Source organism: Panthera leo, chromosome B3 (assembly GCF_018350215.1).
Source record: "Panthera leo isolate Ple1 chromosome B3, P.leo_Ple1_pat1.1, whole genome shotgun sequence".
Taxonomy (NCBI): Eukaryota; Metazoa; Chordata; class Mammalia; order Carnivora; family Felidae; genus Panthera; species Panthera leo.
In genome coordinates, this window is record NC_056684.1 from 107,528,816 (window position 1) to 107,552,577 (window position 23,762).

Here is a 23,762-nt window from a genome sequence, read left to right on the forward strand (position 1 = left end):
TGCTATGGAACCAATATGTGATCTTCATTGAATCTGGGTCTTGTCTTGGCCTTCACTGCTGGTGACCTTGGTCAATTCCATTACCTCTCTGAGCCTCCATTTTTCCCGTCCGTATAGTGGTGGTGGTGATACTTGCAGGTGGTGAAGGTGAGAAACAATGTAGGTCAGGCACTTAGCTCCTACATATTGATAAACTCAAGACATAGTAGCTGTTATTTGTATTATTAAAGAACACAGCTGTATATTTCCTTGTTGGAGATATGAACTCTCATTCTTAAGCCTGATAGTTTCAGCTGAAAGAGAATTGTGAAATGCTTTATCACGGTTTTAGGTGGTTACTTATCGCTAGAGAGCAGGACTGAGAAAAGTTATAGAAACAAGCCACCAAGCCAAAAATCTGAATCTCACAGATGTTTGGCTCAAGGCCCAGAGTCTAGGTGAACTTCTACTTTTGCCCAAATAAAGGATTGTTTTTTTTTTTTTTCTTTTAGTATGCTAGATCCCTCTGCTTATCCCAGGACAAGATGAATATTAAGTAGACAGAAGGTTCCTGTCTATGATCAATTCTAATGCCTTTTGTGAAGGGAAATGGTTGTAAATTATTACCAGTTAATTAAATGAGTGTTTCCATTGAGTCCTGTGTGTAGGCTTTTATCTAAGCCTGTTTAGAATCGTGCAACATCAGAGCTAGAAAGGTTTTTAGACAGTCCTCTCATTTCATGACCAAGGAGACAGAGTCGGGATGTAAGTGACTTGTTCAGCTTCTGCCAAGTGATGCCAAGGGAAGGCAAACACAGGGTAGGGGTGTAGAGGGGAGGGAGGGGATCCTAGAGATCTAGTGGGAACATCAAGCAAACAGAGCAGGATGCCTAGGCCGTGGGCCCATGAACTCCACATGCTACTGGTATGCCTTGGTGTCATTTTGGCGTGCTTTTATATTTTGTGAAGTGCTCTCACATGTTTATTATAGCATGTGGGGATATTATTCCCAATTTATAGGTGATGAAATTGAGGTGATCAAATGCAGCTTCCAATTCAACTCATTAGACTAAATCAACAGATATTTGTTGAGTGTTTATTTGGTTCAAGGTACTTTGCTAGGCCCTTTGGGGAACATAAAAGTGTCAGATCCTGCTGGAGTGGAGCTTACAGACTTACTGCAAGTGACAAGATATATGAAATTTTATCTAATTGTTCAAGGGCATAGGTGAGTATTCAGATAATACTCAAGATAGGAATTTTGAGACTAGAGGGATCAATGCTCATGTCAAGATCTTCCTGGAAAAAGTTCCTTCCTTCAACTCCTATGGCTGGTTCATTTTCACCAGGTACACTGGGTTCCATATCCCACCGGTAGCCCTAGGGAGCTACTTTGGGAAATCCTGAGCACCTGGAGATAATCCCAGCCCTAGGAATAATTCAGTAAAGGTTTGAATGAGTGGCTAGGTGAAGAGAGACTTTCCAAGCAGAGATAACAGCATGAGCAAAGGAACGGCTAAGCCATGGTGAGGAGATAGGCCTGACTGGATGAGCAGGTTTAAAGAATGGAAGCTTGAATAAGAGGTTTGGATAAATTAATGTGGAGGCAGTGAAAGGAACCCAGGTAGCCCAGAAAGCCAGGTGGAGCGGCTTGAGTTTTATTCTGAAGGCACCGGGAAGCCAGCTGAGGCTTCGAAGGGGAGAGTTTGATGAGAGTGGCCCTTGGGAAAGGGTATCTGGGTGGTGAGGTATAGACTCTGTTTTCCTACCATAAAAGTTTTTAACTTTGATGCAGTCCAACTTATCACCTTTTTTTTTGTCGCTTGTATATATTCTTGTACTTGATGTCATATCTTGTACTTGGATGTCCTACCTAAGAAACCATTGTCTAAACCAAGGTCAGGAAAACTTACTCCTATGCTTTCTTCTAAGAATTTTATAGTTTTAGCTCTGTCATTGGGTCTCTGATCCACGTTGAGTTCATGTTTACATATGGTATAAGGTACAGGCCACCTTCATTCCTTGGCATGTGGATATCCAGTTGCCCTAGCACCATTAGTTAAAAAGAATATTCTTTTTCCATTTAATTGTGTTGGTACTCTCATACCCCGTGGTAATCCTTCCCTATCACTTGTCCTATTTTCCTTACCCTTGCCCCCAGGCAACCCCTGATCACTTTTCTGTCACTATAGATTAGTTTGCCTTTTCTAGACAGAATGTACTCTTTTTTGTTTGGTTTCTTTCATTCAGTATTCTTCCATGCTGTTGCATGCATCAACAGTTCATTCTTTTCATTATTGAATGCTATTCCAGTATATGGCTATACCACATTTTAAAAACTCCTGTGAGCATTTGTGTGCATGTCTTTGTATGGACATATGCTGTCTTTAATCTTGGGTATATACCTGGAGCGGAATGGCCGGATCAAATGGGAGGTGTGTGTGTTGTGTAACTTTTTAAGAAAATGTCAAACTGTTTCCAGAGTAATGGTGCCATTCTACAGTCACATCAATAGTGTGTGAGAATTTCAGTTATTCCGTATTTGTGCAAATAGTATGGTTGGACTTTTCAATGTTAGCCATCCTAAGAGGTATATATTGTTATTGCATTGTGGTTTTAATTTGCATTTCTCTAATGAGTAATGATGTTGAGCTTGTTTTTATGTACCTCTTTGTCATCTGTATATCTTCTTCAGTGAAACATGAAGTGATGAAACCCATCTTTGAAAAGTTAGATTATTCGTTTTATTAGTGAGTTTTGTAAGTCCTCCATTCTGGATACAAATACTTTATCAGATATAGGATTTACTCCTAATCTGTTTTATACTATTTTCAACTATTTTATCCTAATCTGTGATTCATATTTCATACTCTTGAGCAGGTCTTTCAAAGAGAGAAACTTTAATTTTGATGAAGTCCAATTTGTTATTTTTTTCTTCCATGGATTGTGCTTTTGGTTTCATATCTAGAAAAATTTGTCTAACCCAGGATCCCCCCCAACTTTCCCTTGTGTATTTTTCTTGAAGTATTAAATTTTTAGGTTTTTCTTTAGGTCTGTGATCCATTTTGAGTTAATTTTTGTGTAATTTACAATGTAAGAGTTGAAGTTCACTATTTTGCATATAGACATCCATTGGTTACAGCGCCATTTGTTGACTTAATACTATTTGTGCATTATAATGTCATTTTTAAAAAGTCCATTGTTATGGGTGAATGGATAAAGAAGATGTGGTGTGTGCGTATATATATATATATATATATATATATATATATATATATAATGGAGTATTACTCAGCAATCAAAAAGAAGGAAATCTTGCTGTTTGCAACTACATGGATGGAACTAGAGGGTTTTATGCTAAGGGAAATTAGAGAAAGACAAATATCATATAACTTCACTCATAGGAGGACTTTAAGATACAAAACAGATGAACATAAGGGAAGGGAAGCAAAAATATAAAAATAGGGAGGGGGATAAAACATAAGAGACTCATAAATATGGAGAACAAACAGAGGGTTACTGGAGGGCTTGTGGGAAGGAGGATGGGCTAAAACGGGTAAGGGACATTAAGGAATCTACTCCTGAAATCACTGTTATACTATATGCTAACTAACTTGGATGTAAATTAAACAAAAAGAAAAGTCTATTGCTTTCTGAGTTTTGACAGCACCCAGGAGTGCCCTTCTGACCCACAGAAGTGGTCTATTGGAGAGAAGTGTTAGTATAGTTATTTCTCCCTGAATGTCTGTTACAGAAAGAATGCTAAATGTATCCATTTCTATGTGAAGCCTCCCTAACACTCTGGCCTCAGCCTTTTTCTGTTGGACATTCTCTCAGTGCTTTAGATGATGACATAGCTAACCCATGCCCTGACATTGGAGGCCGTAAAGCTGAGAAGGAAAATTATTTGAACCAAGTGGATGTGGGATGTAGCAAACCTTGGGGCCTAGAACAAACTGTAGTTCTAGGGAGAAAATAGGAAGCTCCTAGGATTTTGGGCCTAACCACTACACAGGATGTGGGAAACAGAGCCTGATGGCACATAGAAGAGGTGCAGAGGTTTTAGTTGATAGCAAACTCAACCTGGCTCACTAGGGCTTCTCATAGTGCTCACGCAGTCTGTAGCTGCATCAGCAATGGACAGTGTCACTGACAAGATCAAGGTTGGTGTTATTTTGCTCTCCTAAGGACCCAGTCATACCTACAGGCTGACTACCTACAGGTCATACTTACACCCTTTTTAAGGGTATATGGATAAATTAAGGCATATCTGGAGGAAACTGATCTGAATGTGGAAGGAGGAGAAAACCATGCCTTGTAGGAAGCTACTGAAGGAGCTTGGGATACTTACATTGTGTTAACTTATTTACTCATTAGTTCCACGAATGTTTCAGTCCTCTTATGTTCAAGGTAGATTCTAAGGGACAGGGCATAATGACTGTAGCATGATGTGGGTTCTAGCAACGGTGTCTAGAATGGTGCAAAGTTGTCCAACTGCTTGAAGAGGTCTGGGAAAATTGGGGCGCCTGGGTGGCTTAGTTGGTTAAGCATCTGACTCTTGATTTCAGCTCAGGTCATGATCTCATGGTTGTGAGATTGATCCCTGCATCAGGCTCTGCACTGGACATTAAGCCTGCTTAAGATTCTCCCTCCCTCTCTGTCTGCCCCTCCTCCACTCGTGCGCGTGAATGCATGTTCTCTCTCTCAAAGGGAAAAAAATAAAAGGTCTGGGAAGGTCTTCCTATAAGGATGAGTTTTGAGTTTTTTCTTTTAATTTTTTTTTTAATTTTTTTAATTTCTGATGGAGACTGAATGTGAATGGGGGAGGGGCAGAGAGAGAGGGAGACAGAATCCGAAGCAGACTCAGAGGAAGAAACACAGAGGAAGAAACAGAGGGCTTAGCATGGTTTAAAGGCAACCCGAGAGAGAGAAAGAGGTGTTGGAAAGAAACGCACGCGCGCTCGCGCGAGAGAAATATGTTGGAAAGGAGTCTGAGAGAGAAAGAGAACAGTGAGAAGATGAGGAAAGTGGGTGCCCTGGAAATAAGGAGCAAGGAAATCATAAAGAAGGAAGCTGTCAAGAGGATCAGAGCTGCAGAAATGAATGGACATGAAAACACATATCTTTGTATTTGACAGTGGTTTTTTCTTTTTTTTGTATTTTGTATTTGTCATTGGTTGCAGAAGCTGTTTTGATGCCAAAAGGAGGCAGAGGATCAGAGTGTAGGGGTAAAATGGATGTTTGAAGGTATAGAGGGGAGGCGATAACTTTTTAAATAGTTGACTAATTTTCTTTGGCTGCCAATTTGGATAATCTTTTGGGTACAGATGATAGGACACCCTACTCAAACTGGCCAAAGCAAAAGGAATTTACAGGCTCAGATAACTGAAAAGTCCAGAAGAATCAAGCCTTGCTGGATCTAAGGATGTAAATGACAATAAGACCTGGTCTCTTTCTGTCTGTTGGCTTTCTCTTTGTAACTGGCTTCCTTCTTTAGCCCAATGTGGTGACAGGAAGGGTGCCAGACACTCCCAAGTTTATGTCCTTCTAGATTAAAGCTCAGCAGAAGTGAGATCTTGTCTCTTCCTTATAGATCCAGGATTCCTAACTGGATCCAGTTAGATTTTGTGCCCACACCTGAGCCAGTTACTGTGGGTAGGGAATAGTGATTACTCAGATGATTGGTTATAGGGTATGTGTCAGCTCCAGGCCAGCCATCGTGGCTGGAAGAATTCAGTGCCTTGACTGGCAAGGCCTGGGTCACATGTCCAATCTGGAACTAGGAGTAGAATCCCAGCCGTACCATCTGGACCACCATAAGGGAGGGATAGTTCTCAAATCAAGCGGAAGTGCTGTTCCTGGAGGCTGGAATGGATGTTCTACTTGCAGAGAAAATAGCCACTGTAGCTGTAGAGGAAAGACTAGTATCAATGCATGGAAACTAATGGTGGAAACACTTCTGCTTTTGGAGAGAGATACATTTTTACACCAAAACCCAGTATACTCTTAAACATGCGTATGAAACCGCAAACAGCAGTTTCACAGCATAGCACTTTTCCTTACTGTGTGACATGCACGTATCTTCTGTTGCAGAATCCCTGTTGTGTGCAACCCACGCCATTGTTTTCCTGTCAGACTGATGGTGGACGAGTAGTTTGTAAAGCCCTCTTCTAAGGTCAGGGGTCTTAGCTGGGCTAGGCTTGATGCTGGTGTTTGAGGCTGGCTTTTCCATGGTGACGGTGGCAGTGGTCAAAAATGAGGAAGCAAACCCGTTTTACTTGTGAGGGCTCCTGATTCCGTGTGGTGGCACCTCCGGCTGTCAGAGCAGCTCTGGGCCCGTGGGGGTGGAGTGGCCTTCTTTGTGGGCCCGCAGGGCAGTGTTGCAGGGAGTTTACGGGCTGGCCGTGGACCACAGGATCTCGGAGGCGGCCCCGGCAGTCTGTCTGTCTGTCTGGAGGCTGGCAGCAGCTCCTTCTGTGCCAACAGCAGTTTATATTGTGAGTTGAATGTGTGTGCATGCCTGTGCTTTCTGCCAGGCCTTTATATTGAAGATGAGGGAGTGGCTTGTAAAAATAACATATTTTTGACTTGAAACAAGTCAAGGCAGAGAGTGGAGACAATTAGAGACTGACATCCTGTTTAGTCATCTCTCCAGAGAGCTCTATTTTCAGAACTGTTCCATAAAGGTTCACAAGTGGTATTAAGATAGTTAAGGGGTTATTGTTAACTAAGCGGTAGTCATGAGGTAAGTAGCCGGTTTGAACACTGGGGTGATCTACAGTGTGGTAACACCGTGACAGCAGATTTTGTGCAGAAGAATGGGGGGTTTATAAGAATAGGCTGTTGTACAGGTGACACTTTCTGAGTCAGAGCAAAACAGGCATCTTTTATTTGGAAAAAGTATGGAATTGGAGCGTGGTATTAAAAAAATATGTAAGGTCAATGTGTTTTTTCCACCAGTCTTTGTCACCTATGGGTATAGTAAAAACAGTAAATAGCACTGTCAAGGCTCTTTGAGCTCATCTGGTGGAAGCCATGCCAGAAATGCTGAATAGTGATGTCACTGACTTTTGAATGAGAACAGCGAAGCTTGGGGTGGTTAAAGACCTTGCCCAGAGACCTGGACCAGCTGGGGCAGTCAGGCTGGAGGCCATGTCCTTGCCTAGTTTGGACACGATACCATACGATTTGCAGCTTCTTTAAATGTAATATTCTACCAAAAATGACCAGTTGTATCTGTACTCAGCTTCTCTGGACCTCTCTCTCTCAGATGAAAAGTGAAAGGCAGAAATGGAGCTGACAAGATTTTGACAGCTGTAAATTCACATATTGGGGGCCAGAAGAACCTCACAGTCCAAGGCCCAGAGGTGTTCTTGGGGAGTTCAAGGTTAGCACGCAGCACGGAGAGGGCAGAGCCTGTCTACCTGGAAGAAGTGTGATCAGAGCAGATCTAGAGGGCGCTGCCCAAATCCGGAGGCATGCTGCATGAGGGTCTTTGGGAACCCGAGTGTGTGTGGAGGATGAGACCTAGCTGGGAGACTGCAAGCTGCCTCGTTTGCAGAGCGGATGTCTTGATATCTCAGAGCATAGATTAAGAGCTTTAAAGGAAGTTGACGCTCCGGGAATGAGCAAGAGCAGTGCATGCAAAGCTCCTGAATTGCCTTCCCTGGTGCTTCCTGAAGATGAACTACACTTAGAGAAAATGGTAGAGATGGAGACAGTCTTCTCCTACTTTTTACTTCCTAAAAGGAAAGGTTGCAACTGACTATGCCACATTTGTTCATTACCTTGTATGTTGCCATTGTTTCTCTATTTCATACACCCGCCATGTGGGTTAATAAAATGTTGCCCTGACATCAGCTAGGAATGTCTCAGAAACAGTGACCAAGTTTTTGCGTACTTCTCAATAATATCACAAGGAGCCAAAATGGAAGAGAATACAATTTAAGACCAGGAAAACTTATTGAAAGAACTGTTTCTCTTAGATTTGCTTTTTTATCTTTGTAGTTTCTTGTGCACTCGTTTCTTATTCCCCTACTGTTGAATGAAAGACTGCTGAGGTCTGATTTATGGCTGTGATTTGCACAATGTAGACCTCTTTGTAAAGAATTATTTGAGGCCCTCAAAAAAAATACTTTACAATTAGAATATGACACACAATTCTTTTCTCTTTCTAGGTGGATCTGGAGCCAGAAGGGAAAGTATTTGTGGTAATAACCCTAACAGGGAGCTTCACTGAAGGTAAGGATGAGTTTTGGCTGTTCCTGGTATAAGTTAGTTCATACACAGTAAGAATTTCTAACATGGAAATTATAAAAAGAGCATTTTGTAGAAGATGCTTTAGAAAATTGTTTTATGTTGGGTGGGCTGGTGTCTTGTTTCTAAGGATCTATTGCTTTGGGTTGCCAGATTCAACATATTTGCTAAATCTGACAATCTCGTGATTTAACATATGCACTGTTTTATTTTCTTCATCATCATTTTAGCCGAATTGGTTCTTGCCTCTTTTCGTTCATGCCTACTAAATTGTGCTTCAGATTTTTGGCTTGGGGCCAACCTTTTAGTTTGCCCCTGAATGTGTTAAAAATTTAAGGATCATGTTCCCTTTCTTATAATCTTTGTCTCATTCTCTCCTTTAAAGGATTCTATTCCTCTTCCACCTCCCATCCCTAATTTTTTAAAAAATAAATGAGGTAAAATTTACATATAGTGAAATGCACAGATCATTGGTGAAGAATTTGAGCTTTGGCAAATGCACACAACCATGTAAACAACACCCCAATCCAAAATAAAGAACATTTCCACCACTCTGAAAGTTCCCTTTCTGCCCTTTCCCAGTCAGCCTCCCGATGCAATAAATGGGATGTTTTGTTTTGTTTTCTCACCGTAGTTTTTTCTATTCTCGAAGCTTATATAAATGGAACTACATAGTATGTTCTCTTTTGTGTCTGATTTCTTGCGCAGAGCATAATTTCTTTGAGATCCACTCAGGTCATTGTGTGCATCAGCATCCTGTTCCTTTCTATTGCTGAGTATTCCATTATATAAACGTAGTAGAACGTGTTTACCCATTCTCTTCTTGATGGACATTTGGAGTCTTCCCTATTTTTGGTTATTATGAATAATGCTGTTTGCCCATTCTTATACATACATTTTTGTTGACGTACACTTTCATTTCTCTTGGGTAGCGATGGAATTGCTGGATAATAAAGGAGATACATGTTCAACTTTATAAGAAACTCTTAAATGTTTGGGGTGCCTGAGTGTCTCAGTCCGTTAAGCATCTGACTTGGGCTCAGGTCATGATCTCGCGGTGCATGAATTCTCCCTCTCTCTTTCTGCCTCTCCCCCACTACTGTGCACACGTGCCTGCATGGGCGCTCTCTCTCTTTCAAAAATAAATAAACATTAAAATTTTTTTAAGAAACTCTCAAATGTTTATCTAAAGTGGTCATATTTTTATATTCTCACGGGCAATGTATTGAACGTTCCAATTATCCCATATCCTCACCAATACTTGGTATGTTTATCCTCTTTAATTTTAGAGATTCTAGTGGGTATAAAATAATATCTTGTGGTTTTAATTTGCATTTCCCTGATGTTGAATACTTTTTCATGGGCTGATTGGTCATTTTCTTCCTAAGTGCATGAAGTCTTTTGTTTTCTGAAACTGAGTTTGGCTTTTTATTATTGATTTATAGGAGTTGTTTGTGTTTCTAGATAAGCATTCTTTGTGAGAAATTTGTATTGTGAATAGTTTCTCCAAGGGTGTGGCTTGCCTTTTCACTTTCTTAACACTTGAGCTGAAGTTTTAAATTTTTCTGAAGTCCAGGGACACCTTGGTGGCTCAGTTGGTTATGCATCCAACTCTTGATTTTGGCTCAAGATCTCACAGTTATGAGATCAAGCCCTGCCTCAGGCTCAGGGCTAGTGTGGAACCTGAATAAGATTCTCCCTCTCCTTTTGCTCCTCCCCTGTGTGTACTCTTTCTCTCTCTCTCAAAAAATCAATGTTTAAAAAATTTTTCTCTGAAGTCCAATTTATCAATCTCTTTTTTCATAGTTTTATATATTTTGTATCCTCCTTAAAAAATCTGTCATAGTGTCACAAAAATATTCTCCCATTTTCTGTTAGAAGCTTTTAGGCTTAGCTTTTATGTTTAGGCCTGTGTTATGTTATATTTAAGTTTTTGTTCCTTCTTAATATTTGTGTGTGAAGGGGTTGACATTTCTTTTCTCCATTCTCTAATCCAGTTGTTATACTACCTGCCATTTGTTGAAGACTTTCATTTTTCCATTGGATCACCTTGGAGCAGGGGCAGGGCAGAGAAAGGGAGACAGAATCCGAAGCAGGCTCCAGGCTCTGAGCTGTCAGCACGGAGCCTGACATGGGGCTTGAACTCATGAACCGTGAGATCATGACCTGAGCCGAAGTCGGATGCTTAACTGACTGAGCCACCCAGGGGCCCCACAGTATTTAAAATGTTGATGTCAGTTTTAGAGTCAGCTTATCAATTTCCACACAAAAGCCTGTTGGATTTCAAATTAAGTTGTATTGAATCTATAGGTCACTTTGAGGAGAACTGACATCTGAACAATTGTGAACATCTACAAATCCATAAACATGGTATATTTCTCCACTTACCATTGGCTTTTAATGTTTCTCATCTATACCAGTATTAACATTTCTATATAATTTTCAATATAGAGATCTTGTACATTTTTAAAAATGTATTCCTAAGTATTTTAAACTCTTGATGCTGTTATAAATGGTATTTAGAAGTTTTAATTTGAAATTGTTAGCAGAATTGTTAGCAAATTGTTAGGAAAAAAAAATGAATTTTTTTGTTTGTTTCTTGACTTTGCATCCTATGACCTTAAAAAACATCCCATTATTACTTCTACTAGAGTATTTTTTTTGGGCGGGGGAGATATCTTAGGATTTTCTCTGTAAATAATCATGTTGTCTATGAATAAAGGCAGTTTTCTTTTTCTTTCCTAATACTTATGGCTTTTATTTCCGTTTCATGTCTTATTGTGCCTGGAGGCCTCTAGGACAGACCTCCTTGTCTCATAACTAATTTTAGAAAGAAGGAATTTAGTCTTTCCCTACTAAGTATAATGTTAGGTGTATGCAGTTTGTAAATACTTTTCATCACAACTGAGGAAGTTCTTTCAAGTCCTAGTTTTCTGATCGGTTTGTTTTTTTCTTCTTTTTCTTTTAAATCAAGAGTAACTTAAATTTTAGCAAGGGCTTTTTCTTATGGTTTTTCTCTTCTGTTCTTTATTTTCTAGCAGGCAGCTAAAATACTGGTTATCACCTTAAAAGCCTTGTGAAGTCTTTTGAGAGTGGGATTTTTTTTTTTAACCCTTCCCCCTTAGTTCTTGGACAAATTCCATAGTCCTGGGACATAGTTTTCACTCATAAGGTGTAATCAAGTTGGGGTTTCAGTAGAAAGCCCAAGGTGTTTTAAGTCCCTTTAACTTTTTGGGACTTGGGCTTCGGACTCACTGTCCTACAGTAAGAAACAGAAATCTCATTTCCTTTCTTTCAGCCTTCTAGTTCTTGCTTTTTGTGGACCTTTTCGAATCTCCCATGCACATGCACAGATTGGAGGAGTTAATAGATTTGGGGATTCTTGTCTCTGTGGCCTTCTTTTCAGGTGTTCTCTGCTCAGTTTCCATTTATCTGTTTCTGAATCTTGTCATTTTACTCCTCAAGCCGATGAAACCCTAGCTTTCTGTTTGAATTCTGTTGATTTGGCCCTTTGCAGCCGGCGGAATAATCTTGGGAGATGGCCCATAAATAATGGATCTTGACCAGTGCAACTCCCTTCTTTCACGTGTCAGATTCCCTCCAATTTCTGTCCTTTTTTGGTTGCTCTCCAGTGTTTTTAACTAATTGTTTTAAGATATATTTTATAGAGGCTTTAATTCTTTTCGGTGGGAGGGTTAGCCAATTAAAAACTACTCCACCATTACTAAAATCTTTGTGAACGTTTTTAAGCATGTGGCTTAGTGGTTTGTCCATTTGATGTTGACATTTTGCAAATTGGTGACGCCTTTGAAAATTGGTTTTCTCTCCTCTCAGCTGACTGTTCTTATTCGTGTGGGCGAATTGTTTTAATGTTAATGTTTAATTTTTCTGTCGTCTCAGTTGTTGCATCTTATCAGATGTTTTGCTCCAATATGGAAATTAGCAGAGATGTGGGATACTTGGACATGAAAAAGCAGTCCAGATTCCAGTTTGACCTTTTTGTTTTGCTTGGTATCTTGTACATAGGGGGTTTGTGAGAAAAATGAGTCCACTGAGAGTGCAAATAAAATAGAATGTGATATCACAGACCACTGTCGCTAGAACATTCTCATAGCACGTGGAACATGGCCAAAACCATGGTATAGACAAACCCAGGCATGAGAGAAGTGACAGAGTGGGAAGTGGGTGAGGTTCTCCATGTGTTGAACTATCTTTCTGCGCTAAGTTACATGGGAGTAAGGCCATGCACATTAGACCACATCTGGACGTGCTGTAGTCATTATGTGACTTCTTTTTTTAAGAGTTATACCACCTCTGTAGGACTAAATTATATTAAGGTTCTATCCTCTTTAAATGTACACCGGCAACACTAAAACACTGGCACTGGAATTCTTACAGATATTCTTATTATATTAATTTATTAGTTTTAATGATAAGAAGAAACAAATGCCAAATATTACTAGGGCTGGGTTCTTACCAGGTCATTGCAAGGGTAGCCCTTTTAGAGGTGACCCTGGGTAAAATTGGGAGGCTGGCCGAGTTCCTCCTTGGTAAATCCTACATCCCCTGTAAGTTAGTTCTTTTTGCTCTCTGCCTTTAACTGTGTCTTACTCCGGTAAGATGCCTAGTGATCTCCTCTCTCTACAAACAGTTGGCAATAAGGAAGATAATGAATTCATGGGCGAATTCACACTGAAGTGATAGTGATCAATATCTTGGTACTCTACTCCTCCTAGGTGTGGCTGCATATTTTAAAAGATGCTAAAATTGATGTTTTATCCATGAGAAATAGATTTTTAATGTTGACATTTCAGGAGCGGTGGCATCTATGTGCGGGATATATCTTAGAACCTCGGATCTATTCTCTCTAGACTGTGGGAGCATTGCCTTGTCATGTTGGCTCCTAAGCTGGGGCACAGCTTGGGTTTGCACATTGCTGCTGCTTTAGAGCACAGCTCCCTTGTCAAATGAAGAGGACGTGATAGCTGCCTCTCTGTGTTACATGAGGAAATGGAGCCCCACCATGTACCTGCTATAGCTGTGGCAGCGGCCTGAGCCTGGCAGTGTGAGAATGTCCCTGGTTTGGCTTCACTCCTGTCAGCCACTCTAGGTTATCCCTGGCCATAAAATGACAGGCTGACAGGATATTTGGAGCTCTAGTTCTTATCTTTTTTTTTTTTTAAGTTATTTTTTTAATGTTTGTTTAGTTTTGAGACAGACAGAGACAGAGCACAAGTGGGGAAGGGCAGAGAGAGAGAGAGAGAGAGAGAGAAAGGGAGACACAGAATCTGAAGCGGGTTCCAGGCTCTGAGCTGTCAAGACATGAGGTTCGAACTCATGAGCCGTGAGATCGTGACCTGAGCTGAAATCAGATGCGCAACTGACTGAGCCACCCGGGCGCCCCTAGAGTTCTAGTTCTTATCTTGGATGCTGAAGGACTTTATATTAAAAAAGCACTATGAAGTCGGGGCTGCCCTGTGCCTCGGGCTGTCAAACGAGCATCAGCCTGGGATCCCTGAGGGATGGTCAAAGCTCGAGAAATATCGGTTGAGCTTCAGGGTGCATCTGAGGCTGTGGTTTTGAAGGTCAGATGTTAAAATGTGTAATGCTTTGCAAACTGTAGAGTGCTTTATGAAAGTATGCTAGTGGGGTTCCTGTCTCCATGTTCCTATTATGGTAACAAGACCCCTGCCTGGGACCCCATGAATACTCAAGCAGGTTTGTTTTATTTTGACATTATATTTTCAGAAGCCTCAAGAAGTTAGTGAACAATGACTAATATGCTCCTGACTTATCTCTATGCCTATTTTCCTTTCATGACTTCCTTTAGGAGTTCTGCCACCAGCTCAGATTCTAGAATTCCAAAGCTCTCCTTAAGAAATTGCTTACATGGGGCAGTGATCTGCGATATACAGGACTGGTATTAGGAGCTGCTGACTACTCCTCATTTCTTCCTCTCTCATTTTCTTATCTGTCATTAATTACACTGAAATAGCAGCTAAGGCAAAAAAGCTTTTATTAAATGTAAGACATGACTGAGAAAGGACATGGGAAACACCTGCTGGGTGCAGACCTGTGATTCGCCACAGATGCTGGGGAGATAAAGATGAACAGGACTTAGGCACTTTCCTGAGGGAGCTCGTAGGAGAGAGGGTAGACGCGCCCTATGTGTGCAGGACAGGCACCCAGGTCCCACCATGGGAATGGGTCCAAGGCATGGTCGTGGCGTGTAGGAATGTGTAATCAGATCAGCCAGAAGGTTTTAGAGAAAGCTTCACAGGGGAGGTGATGTTTAAAGGAAGTTCAAATGATAAATAGAAATGTGCCAGGAGGGGAGAATAGTTTAAGAGGGGAAGACAGTTTGTACAGAGGCACAGAGGTGACAGAGCAGCAGCATGTTCCAGAAACTGAAAGTAGTGGGGAGGCATCGGAGTTTGAGGAGTGTGAGGGAGATGTGGCCAGACACGTGGGAGGGCCTTCTGTGATGGTTTGCCTGGAACGGTCACAGTTTTGTCTCCTGTACCAGGGTAACTATTAACAGGGCCACCTTTCACTCTCAAAAGCTTAGAAGATAAATTACGTGGGCATATCACTTCTAGGTTAGTAGAAGTGATGGGTGCCAATGAAGAGTTCTAAGCAGAGAGAAATAAGATCTCCTTTGGTAGCAGTGGGTTCCAGGGGCTGGGAGCTAGGGGGTGTTAGAGCCTAAGAGGAGACAAAGGTGTGGAAAGCTTTTAAGAGACTATTAAAGTTGTCTAAGAGAGAGCTCCGTAGAGCCTGGTTTAAGTTGGAATCTGTGGAGGTGGATGGAGAGAAGGGGACAGCTGTGAGAAATGTATACATAGTATAACCAACAGGAGTTGGCGGCTCACTGGATGTCAGGGATGAACAGGGATGAGACTCAAATGATACTGTGGAGTCATTCACCAGGGTAGAAATAAAGGAATGGAAGGTGATGAATTCAGCTTGAATAGGTGGAGTTTGAAATGCTTGTGGGAAACCCAAGTGGAGATGTCTAGGAGGGATTGGAAATAAGAACGTGAAGTCTGGCAAGAGATCTGGTCCCAAGATATAGCTGTAGGTGTCAGCGAAAGACGGATCTATGGCCCAGCAAGGAGATTGAGAGACAAAACCAAGGCTGACTGACGGCAGAACTCTGTGGAACACCAGCACGTAATGACTCCAGCTCATGGATTACAACCTGTCCAATCGCTTCTCGGCCTTTTGGCTAAGATCAAACATACAATCTGTCCCACTCAGTCAAGCTATGTTGAGGGTTTACTGAATGAACACCCATTTTGTTTATATATATATATATATATATTCATCACTCATTCAGTAATGTTTGAGTGCTTACTGTGTGCCAGGGACTGTCTCACCAAATAGCATAATGTCTTTCAAATTGGCATCAAAATGTTTGATAATGAAGTTTGAATAAAGAGCAGCACACAAAAGGCTTTGAAAAGTAACGTTTGAATTGGTGTTAACTGTAGTGGCTCCAAAGTTTGGAACAGTGTGCTGTGTGCGGGTTTATTCTTAAGGCTGGGGTAAGAATGAATCTGCTCAAAAACCTACAGAGCTCCTCACTGAATTAAGATGGAACATGAAAAACTCTTCGTGTAAGTCCCGCACGGAGCCGAAGGCATAACGTTATCAACCGCATCAGAAACCCATCACCATTGTTCATCTTAACAAAGGCGTTGCTCTTGATCAGATGCAGAATTCCCCTAAGCAGCGCTGTTGAAGTAGACACGGACGAAGTGATTTGTTATTTTGAAGAAGCTGTCTTGTGTGTCACTCTTTATTTCATTCTGACTAAACCTTTCTGGGGCTAACAACTGGATCTGCAACCTAACCAAGACAAAATTGATTGTGGTGATGCAACAGACCTAGATTTCAGTGCCACTGCTGGATGCTGACAGAATGGCAGGATCTGGCCCTGTTTATGATTGTCACTATGTTGGAATAATTTTTACCTAGAAGAGGGGAGTGACCAAACCACAACCCAAAGAAACCCAACCGAGATTGAAATAAAGGAATCTGATGAAAACGCATCAGAGTGAATTGATAACTGCTATACTTAGAAGAGAAGTAACAGAGAGAAATTAAGTTAAAATAGTGATATCTCCGTGTGAGAACAAATCAAAAATATGTTGCTGCATTGTTATCCTGCTAAGAAATATGGTGTGAGATTTTAAGATTAGGTTTGCATAAGTGAAGTCTGCCTGACTTACGGTACCTCAAATTTAAATGGTTGGTCCCTAGAAAGAAAAATACAGTCACCACCATCTGTGAGGTAGCTCTGCTTAAAAAGTCAAGCCTGAATCTGGTCAGGCTTCCAGATCTACTCACCAGGTTAGAGGGCGGGAACATTTTTTTTTTTTTAATTTATTTTTAATTTTTTTAAATGTTTTATTATTTTTGAGAGAGACAGAGAGAGACAGAGAGCAAGCAGGGAAGGGGCAGAGAGAGAGGGAGACACAGAATTGGAAACAGGCTCCAGACTCTGAGCTGTCCGCACAGAGCTCGATGCAGGGCTCGAACCCACAGACCAGGAGATCATGACCTGAACTGTAGTCCGCTGCCCAACCGACTGAGCCACCCAGGTGCCTCGAGGACGGGAACATTTTAAATGACACTATGGGATGTTATCAGCAAAATCTAGACTGGAAAATTTTCCAGTATGAGAGACTTGGTTTTTTTCAACCACAAATTAGAAGAAAGAAAAGAGAGGGTAAGAAAACCAAAATAACAGAAGAGTGACATATTCACCAGTTTCAATATATGGACCACATTCTATCCCAATTCAAACACAAATTGTAAAACAGACAATAACCCCCAGGAAAGCACTGAGGAAATGGGAACAGTGATTGGAAATTATTAAGGAATTATTAATTAAGGAATTATTAATATTATTTAGGTATGATTATGGTATTGCAGTTACTTAAAACAAAAAGGGGGCATCTGTTAGAGATAAACTTTGAAATATTTACTAGTGCAATTGTTTGATATTTGACTGGAGCATTTAGTCCATTTACATTCAGAGAGATTATCACAAGATACGAATTTAGTGCCATTGTGTTACCTGTAACGCTGGTGTTTCTGGTGGTGGTCTCTGTTCTTTTCTAGTCTATATTTGAGATTTACCTTAGAATAATCAAGAAGTGGGAGGAGGGAATGGGGTACAGATAAAATCAGATTAGCCATGAATTGATTGATGAAGCTGGGTGTGGGCTACATGTGGGTTTGCTAGACTCTTCTATTTTTGTGTGTGTTTGAAATTGTATTTAATAAGTAAAAAATCAAGATAAAACTTCACATTAAAAAAAATCTATTTCCTAGACAAAAACCAGAATCTGGATTGCCTCTGTATCATCAATATGATGCTTTAACTTCAAACACGTATTACCTATCCTCATTTATAAATTAAAGCTGTGTTTGTTGGCTCCTTTTTTTTTTTTTTTTTTTTGGTCTCTCTCTATTTGATCATTAATTCCCAATTTTTATATATTGTGAAGAGGCAAGTTAAAAATTATGACTAAGGTACTTCAGTACATTTTTTTAAAGTTCTAAATAAACACTAAGCCGTGAGTCAAAAACGGCAGGTAGGAAGAGATGAGTAAGATAATTCCCTTCCTTCCATCGTACAGGTCTCACTTAAAATGAATGACAAGTAAATCATCTCCTACTAACAATTACATAACATTTTGTACTTGCGAAGTTTAATTTTAAGATAGTTTCCTAAAAGAATAAAGTAAATCAGAAAAATTAACCGTAGAAGTGTCTTTATGAAGATAGTAAGACAGAAGTTCTGTGAGGACAAGCTTTTTCTCCAGAAATCCCCAAGCATGCATGAAGGTATTCTGTACCAGAGTTTGTTTTGGCAAGGGGTGGGTGGGTAACTTCTTAAAAAACAAAAATACAACCTGACCAAACAGTTGTCCTTTGTGGATTTGAAGCTTGTCTAGAAAACTTTGCTAAAACTTGGACTTGCTTCCCTTCTTTCAGACTCTTACTATGTTGCTGGATATTCATTTCTCCTGGGGAGAATATGGAAGGTGCACTTGAATTTTGGGATCTGTTTATTCTTTTTGCCAAAGCAGTGCATTACTGTGTAGAGTAAGGCCTGATTGTTTTATTTTTTTGGGGGGGGGGCATTGCCTCAGTTTTTAGCTCAAATTTCCTGTGTCAAACCATTGGTTTAAGACTAATTAAGCTCTGTGCTCAATCATTGTGGCCTCATGCATGAAGGCAGATCAAACATGTTACCGTTGAAAGCTGCAACCCACAGTTTCTCACTGTGTCTAATGCTCACAGTGAATGTCAGTTTTATAGGGAAAAAGGTTATCTCTGATGGAGGTTGAGGTATTCCTTTCTCATGTTTCAAGCCAGGTGACAGCATGTTGATTTAATTTTTTTTAATTTAGCTTTTATACCAGTGTTTCATTCCTTTGCTATATTCAGCCTGAGAAGCGAGGGGGCATTTCAGTTTTGGTCCAAGCGGTTCTGTGGCTACCACTGGAAATGAATGCCAGGTTGAGGAAAGGGCAGGAGAGAAAGAGGCTTTGAGGGAGTGAAAAAAGAAGGGAAACTGGAAATGGGAGATACTTTTAAGGGAGGGAGGCTAGTTGTCCAGTGTTATAGTTTGCCTGCTTCTCCTCTCCATCACAGCCAGTTCATTTACTGAATGCCTCCTGAGGACCAGGTACTGGGCTTGGCCTTAATTTAACAAACAGCAGCGGTAGTTGTTGTTTCATTTTCTTTCTGGAAGCGGGATGGCCTCTTATCCTAGTAATAGGTGACCTCTCTATTTCATGCAGTCCTGTGTATTATGTCATTTGCTCCCCACACCAAATTTCAGAGGCAAATGGTGAATCCAGCTCAGAGACACTGGCTGCCGTGGTCTCTTGGGTGGTAAGTGCCAGACGCAGGCACAGCTCAGACTGGGGTGCTGAGGTCCAGTATCTTTCTAGGTCGCCCGGTTATCTGGGAGGCATTTTGTGTTTTCTCTTTATTCTACCTTGGAAGGAACCTGTCTTCTAGGTGGTATAATCTCACCCTCCTTAGAGTTTTGTCATCTTTTGGGATATGTTTTTGCAAGGCTTCCCTTGGGTTCCTCGTTTTTAAACTTAAAGACTGATGTTCACCTGGAAAAGGTGCTGTCTTCTCAGATGTCAGACATGGATCAGAGAAAGAATGAGCTTGAGATTTGTTCAAGTTTTACCGGGATTATCAGTAGGTTCTCTTAATGCAGATCTTAAACTAGAACTTGGAAGGAATTAAAAAGTGAATAAGTTCAGCCTAGGGTATGATCGGCATATTTGTGTAGTTATACCCCAATCACCATTGGCTTCATCCTGACTACTTCTCTTACTTTCATTAACTGTTGATGGAAACACTCTTAAGTGGTGGTTTTATTCAGAATTTTTCGATTGCTTCTCAAAGTAAGGTTAGACAGACCTCTGAGGGTTCTGAAGACCTATTCAGGAGGTCTGTCATTCAAAACTATTTATTTATAATACGAAGATGTTATTTGCCTTTTTAAGTGTACTGTCATTCGCTCAATGGTGCAAAAGAAATGATGGGTAAAACTGCTGACACCTTGGGATGAATCAAGACACCCAGCTATGCAGTTAACATTAGTGTAGCCAACGTCTTCTGCACTGCCAGACAATTGCAGTGAAAAAAAAAATAGTTTCACTTAATGTCTTCGATGAAGCAGTAAACATTAGCAACGTATTAAGCTCAACCTTTGGCTGTATATCTTTATAATCTGTGTGCTAAGATGGGAATTAGGCATAAAGCGTTTCTGCTACATTCTGAAATACTATCATGTCTCAAGGAAAAACACTTGCATGATTGAGTTGTTCGCTGAGCTAGTTGTTTGTTTTTCGTGGAGCACCATTTTTACTGGAAAGAATGACAAACTGTAGTAATGGAGCTTTGGGAATTTCTCAGGTATTTTCTTTAAACTGAATAAAGTGAGCCTATTGTGAATGGATTGTTTCCAGGAAACAACTGTGATTGGATACCAGTGATAGAATTCGCTCCTCCAAGACATAATTAGAATTTTGGAAAACATATAGCTACCATTATGAGCTTGTCAGCTTGCAATACTTAAAAAAAAAAAAAAAAGACTTGTCTCATGAGTTTGTTTTTGATATTAATTAGCAATTGTGTTTTTAAATATTGTATAGTAAAATGTGTCAGCATTTGGAAGAAGATCTTTATGATTCAGTGAATTCATATCTTCAAAATGACCGATGCAAGGTGTTACGAAACCATGTATGGGTTCGAACACACGAACCACGAGATCATGACCTGAGCTAAGGTCAGATGCTTAACCAACTGAGCCACCCAGGCGCCCCTTGAGTCTTTAATTTTTAAGACTATAAAATGCTACTGAGACCAAATTATTTTTAGAATTTATAGTTTAATTTTTCCCTTTATCTTTTTTTCAGAAGCCCAGCACTTTTAATTTAGTGACCACAGAAAGAAGGAACTGACAAATACTTGTGTATGTTGTATGGGGGACTGATGTTAGGTGACAATCAGGTGATACAGGTAACAGAATAATTCAGCAATTTTTTGACACTGTCATCCTGTTTTTCTAGTTATTTTTACTGTGCAGTGAACTTTTTCAGCCAGTTACAAACCCTTTCTCATTAAAAAAGAAGGTCCAGAAGTGACACCCAAACAACTGGAAGCTGACGGTGGTTTCTAACCTGGGAGATGGCCATTCCGGGTAGCTTTATGCTACACCTCTGCTTGCTTCCAGCAGAACAAGGCAGTCACAGTACTTCTGAGCAAGTGGTTAGAGGTGTAAATGCTAAAAGCTGAACCTCTAAAATAGCTCAGAAATCTATGGACAGAAGTATCAGCACGTTCACTTCCTGGGGCACTTGCTTATTAACTAACATGCTGCTTTGAAAACACAGAGTCAGACTAGTCTCTTAATTTTCTCAAGCTTCATTTTGTTGTTGTTGCTGCTGAAATTACATTAATGTGGTATTCTTTGAGTGGAACTGAGATTTAGGTAAAACAGAAATGAGTTAATTTTTTGATAGAAAAATTAATTGCTCCAGAGTCTATTTTCATTATGCTTCAGTCTCCTTTCTAGCAACCCCTGACCTCTCAGCTCTTTGTTTCAGATGAAGAGCCAGTTATCCTGTCAGCCCTTTGCTTCGGTTTTCCCCAATAACTCCTTGCCCTGTGTCAGTGGGCAGGTAGAGAGGAGGAAGACCTTTTTCTTCCCTTCTCTCCTGAAACTTATCTTCAGCATCATGGATTCATCCTGGTGTCTAAGATTTCTCTTCTGGGGCTCAAGTCAGTGCTGAAGGACTCCCTGTAGGAGGTTGAGAGTATGTGTGTGGGGAGGTGGGGGCACAGTGGGCTTAGATTTTTGTAAGTGGAAATTTAGTTCTCACATTATTTTGGAAAAAATCGGTAGCTACCTCTATGAATTTACATTTGGTTACAAAATGCACTGGGCTGAGCAATGCTTGTAAATTATTACCCCTTGGGTCTGATGGATCAGAAGGACTATCCACATATACACACAGAGAATATGTATGTGCGGTATTATGTGCAGTATGTATGCATGTGCTTGTTAATGACAATAATTGATTCCCACAGAATTCAAAGTTTGGTGTGTGGGAGGAGACAAACGATTAGATAAATTAACATAATATGCCAAGTGATAAATGCCATGGAAAAAATAAGACAGGGTCACGACAGAGAGGAGGGTTGGTGTGTGTTGTTCTTTTCCTATGAGATGGCCTTTGTGCCAGAGATCTGAAGGGAGGGAGGGAGTGGACATGGCTGTCTGGGGGAAGAAGGAACAGGAAGTACACAGACCCTAAGGGGCGGGGCATGGTTGGTGAGTGAGAGTTGCAGCGGTAGAGGAACATGGCTGGGCTATGACGTCCTGGGAGGTGCCCGGCGTCCTGGCTGGCATAAATAAGGTCAGCACCCTGGTACTGTCACTTCCCTGTTGGGGAGCATGTCTTGTTACTTAAGTGAAGTTCACTTATATTTGATGCTGGCTGATTGAACATAATCTTTTCTCCTTTGGCTAGGGTCTTGAAAAGCACCATATTACATCCGTTTACAATGATTTAACGTAAGTTGCTGGAGCCTGAACTATTTTAAGTTCATCTTGAAGACTTTCCCAAGTTCTCTGAACTCTAGTGTGGTTTCTTATTGTTCTAAGCTAAATTAGGATCCATTACACAGCTTAGTAAGCATTAAAAGTTCAGATCAACTGTTTGGAGATCCATAACAAGTCCGTGCACCTCTCAATATAATGAGCTATAATTCAATTCTGTTTGTGTGGGTTATTAAGAAATTACTTTTGTGTACTTCACCCACTTAAAAGAGAGAAAACTTAGGCTTAGCTGGAATCTTCTGTTCTTGAACTTGGGTGGGAACTATCATTTGTTGGGAAGTGTTTTGGTTTTTATTATTATTATTATTATTATTATTATTATTATTTTTACTTAAGTAATCTCTACACCCAAAGTAGGGCCCAAACTCATGACCCTGAGGTCAAGAGTCACATGTTCTACCAACTGAGCCATGTAGGTGCCCCTTGTGAAGTGTTAATAAATGTTAGTGATACATCTATTAAACATCTGGGGAGGTAAATAGATTGGAGCTTGATCTGGGTGCTCTGTTGGGACTTAATATATAACTTTTAGAAGCTTAGTTCTAATTGAATTTTGTTGATACTTCCTGTTTCATGTAAACGAGTATACTTCCAATATCTGAGTCCTTGGATTGGGATTTACCAAGTACTGAAAATAGGGCCTTTAAAAACTATGAGATAGCAAGAGAGGATCTGTTTTAGAGCAATGAAATCACTTAAGAATTTTGAAAGATATAGAGATTCTCATGCTACAGACTGAATTGGAATCTCTGGGGAAAAGGCCAGGGAAACAGATTCCTAATAAGCATGTTGGCTGGTTCTAATGGTTATCCACATTTCAATACCCTTGTTGTATCCTAAATCATTTCTAATGTGATTAATGGAAAATTTTGACAGTTGGGAAGTTTGCTAGTTGAAGAAAAAGAACATGTAGGAAAAAGAAAAAACCAAAGACGGGAGTATATTACTTCAGTGTAGTCTTTTAAGTTGACAAAACACCTAATGTTTTCTTTTAAGAGCTTTTAAAAATACTGTGACATAGACAGGTCAGGTTATAGTTTTTGTGCTTTTAGGAGGAGAAAATGAGACTCAGTGCTAAGGGCCTTGCTAATGTCTGCAAACACTCAGGGCTAATGCTGAGACTCAAGCCAGGATTAAAAGTGGTAAAAGCAGGCTGGGAGTGTTGACAGTATAGCCTATCGGCTATTGGACTGGAGACAAGTTATAGGTATTTCCCTTCTCTTAGAGCAACTGGGACCAGAAAAAGGCAATTTACAGTGATTCTAGTTACAATGGAAGCCAACATTACAAAAAATGTAAGTTTCAAAGGGTTTGCTTGGTACTCCACCTTTGAAAATTATGAAAGTCAGTTTCTTTCTTA

General features: G+C 40.4%; 1 protein-coding gene across 1 annotated transcript in view; it reads left to right on the forward strand.

The window, feature by feature from the left end:
* The window catches only part of PRKCH (protein kinase C eta), a 230,632-nt gene that overhangs the window by 58,928 nt on the left and 147,942 nt on the right, over window positions 1-23,762 (forward strand). The window contains exon 2 of the mRNA XM_042943436.1: window positions 8,157-8,220. Coding sequence (XP_042799370.1) covers window positions 8,157-8,220 — 64 coding nt within the window. The remainder of the gene's footprint in view (window positions 1-8,156; window positions 8,221-23,762) is intronic.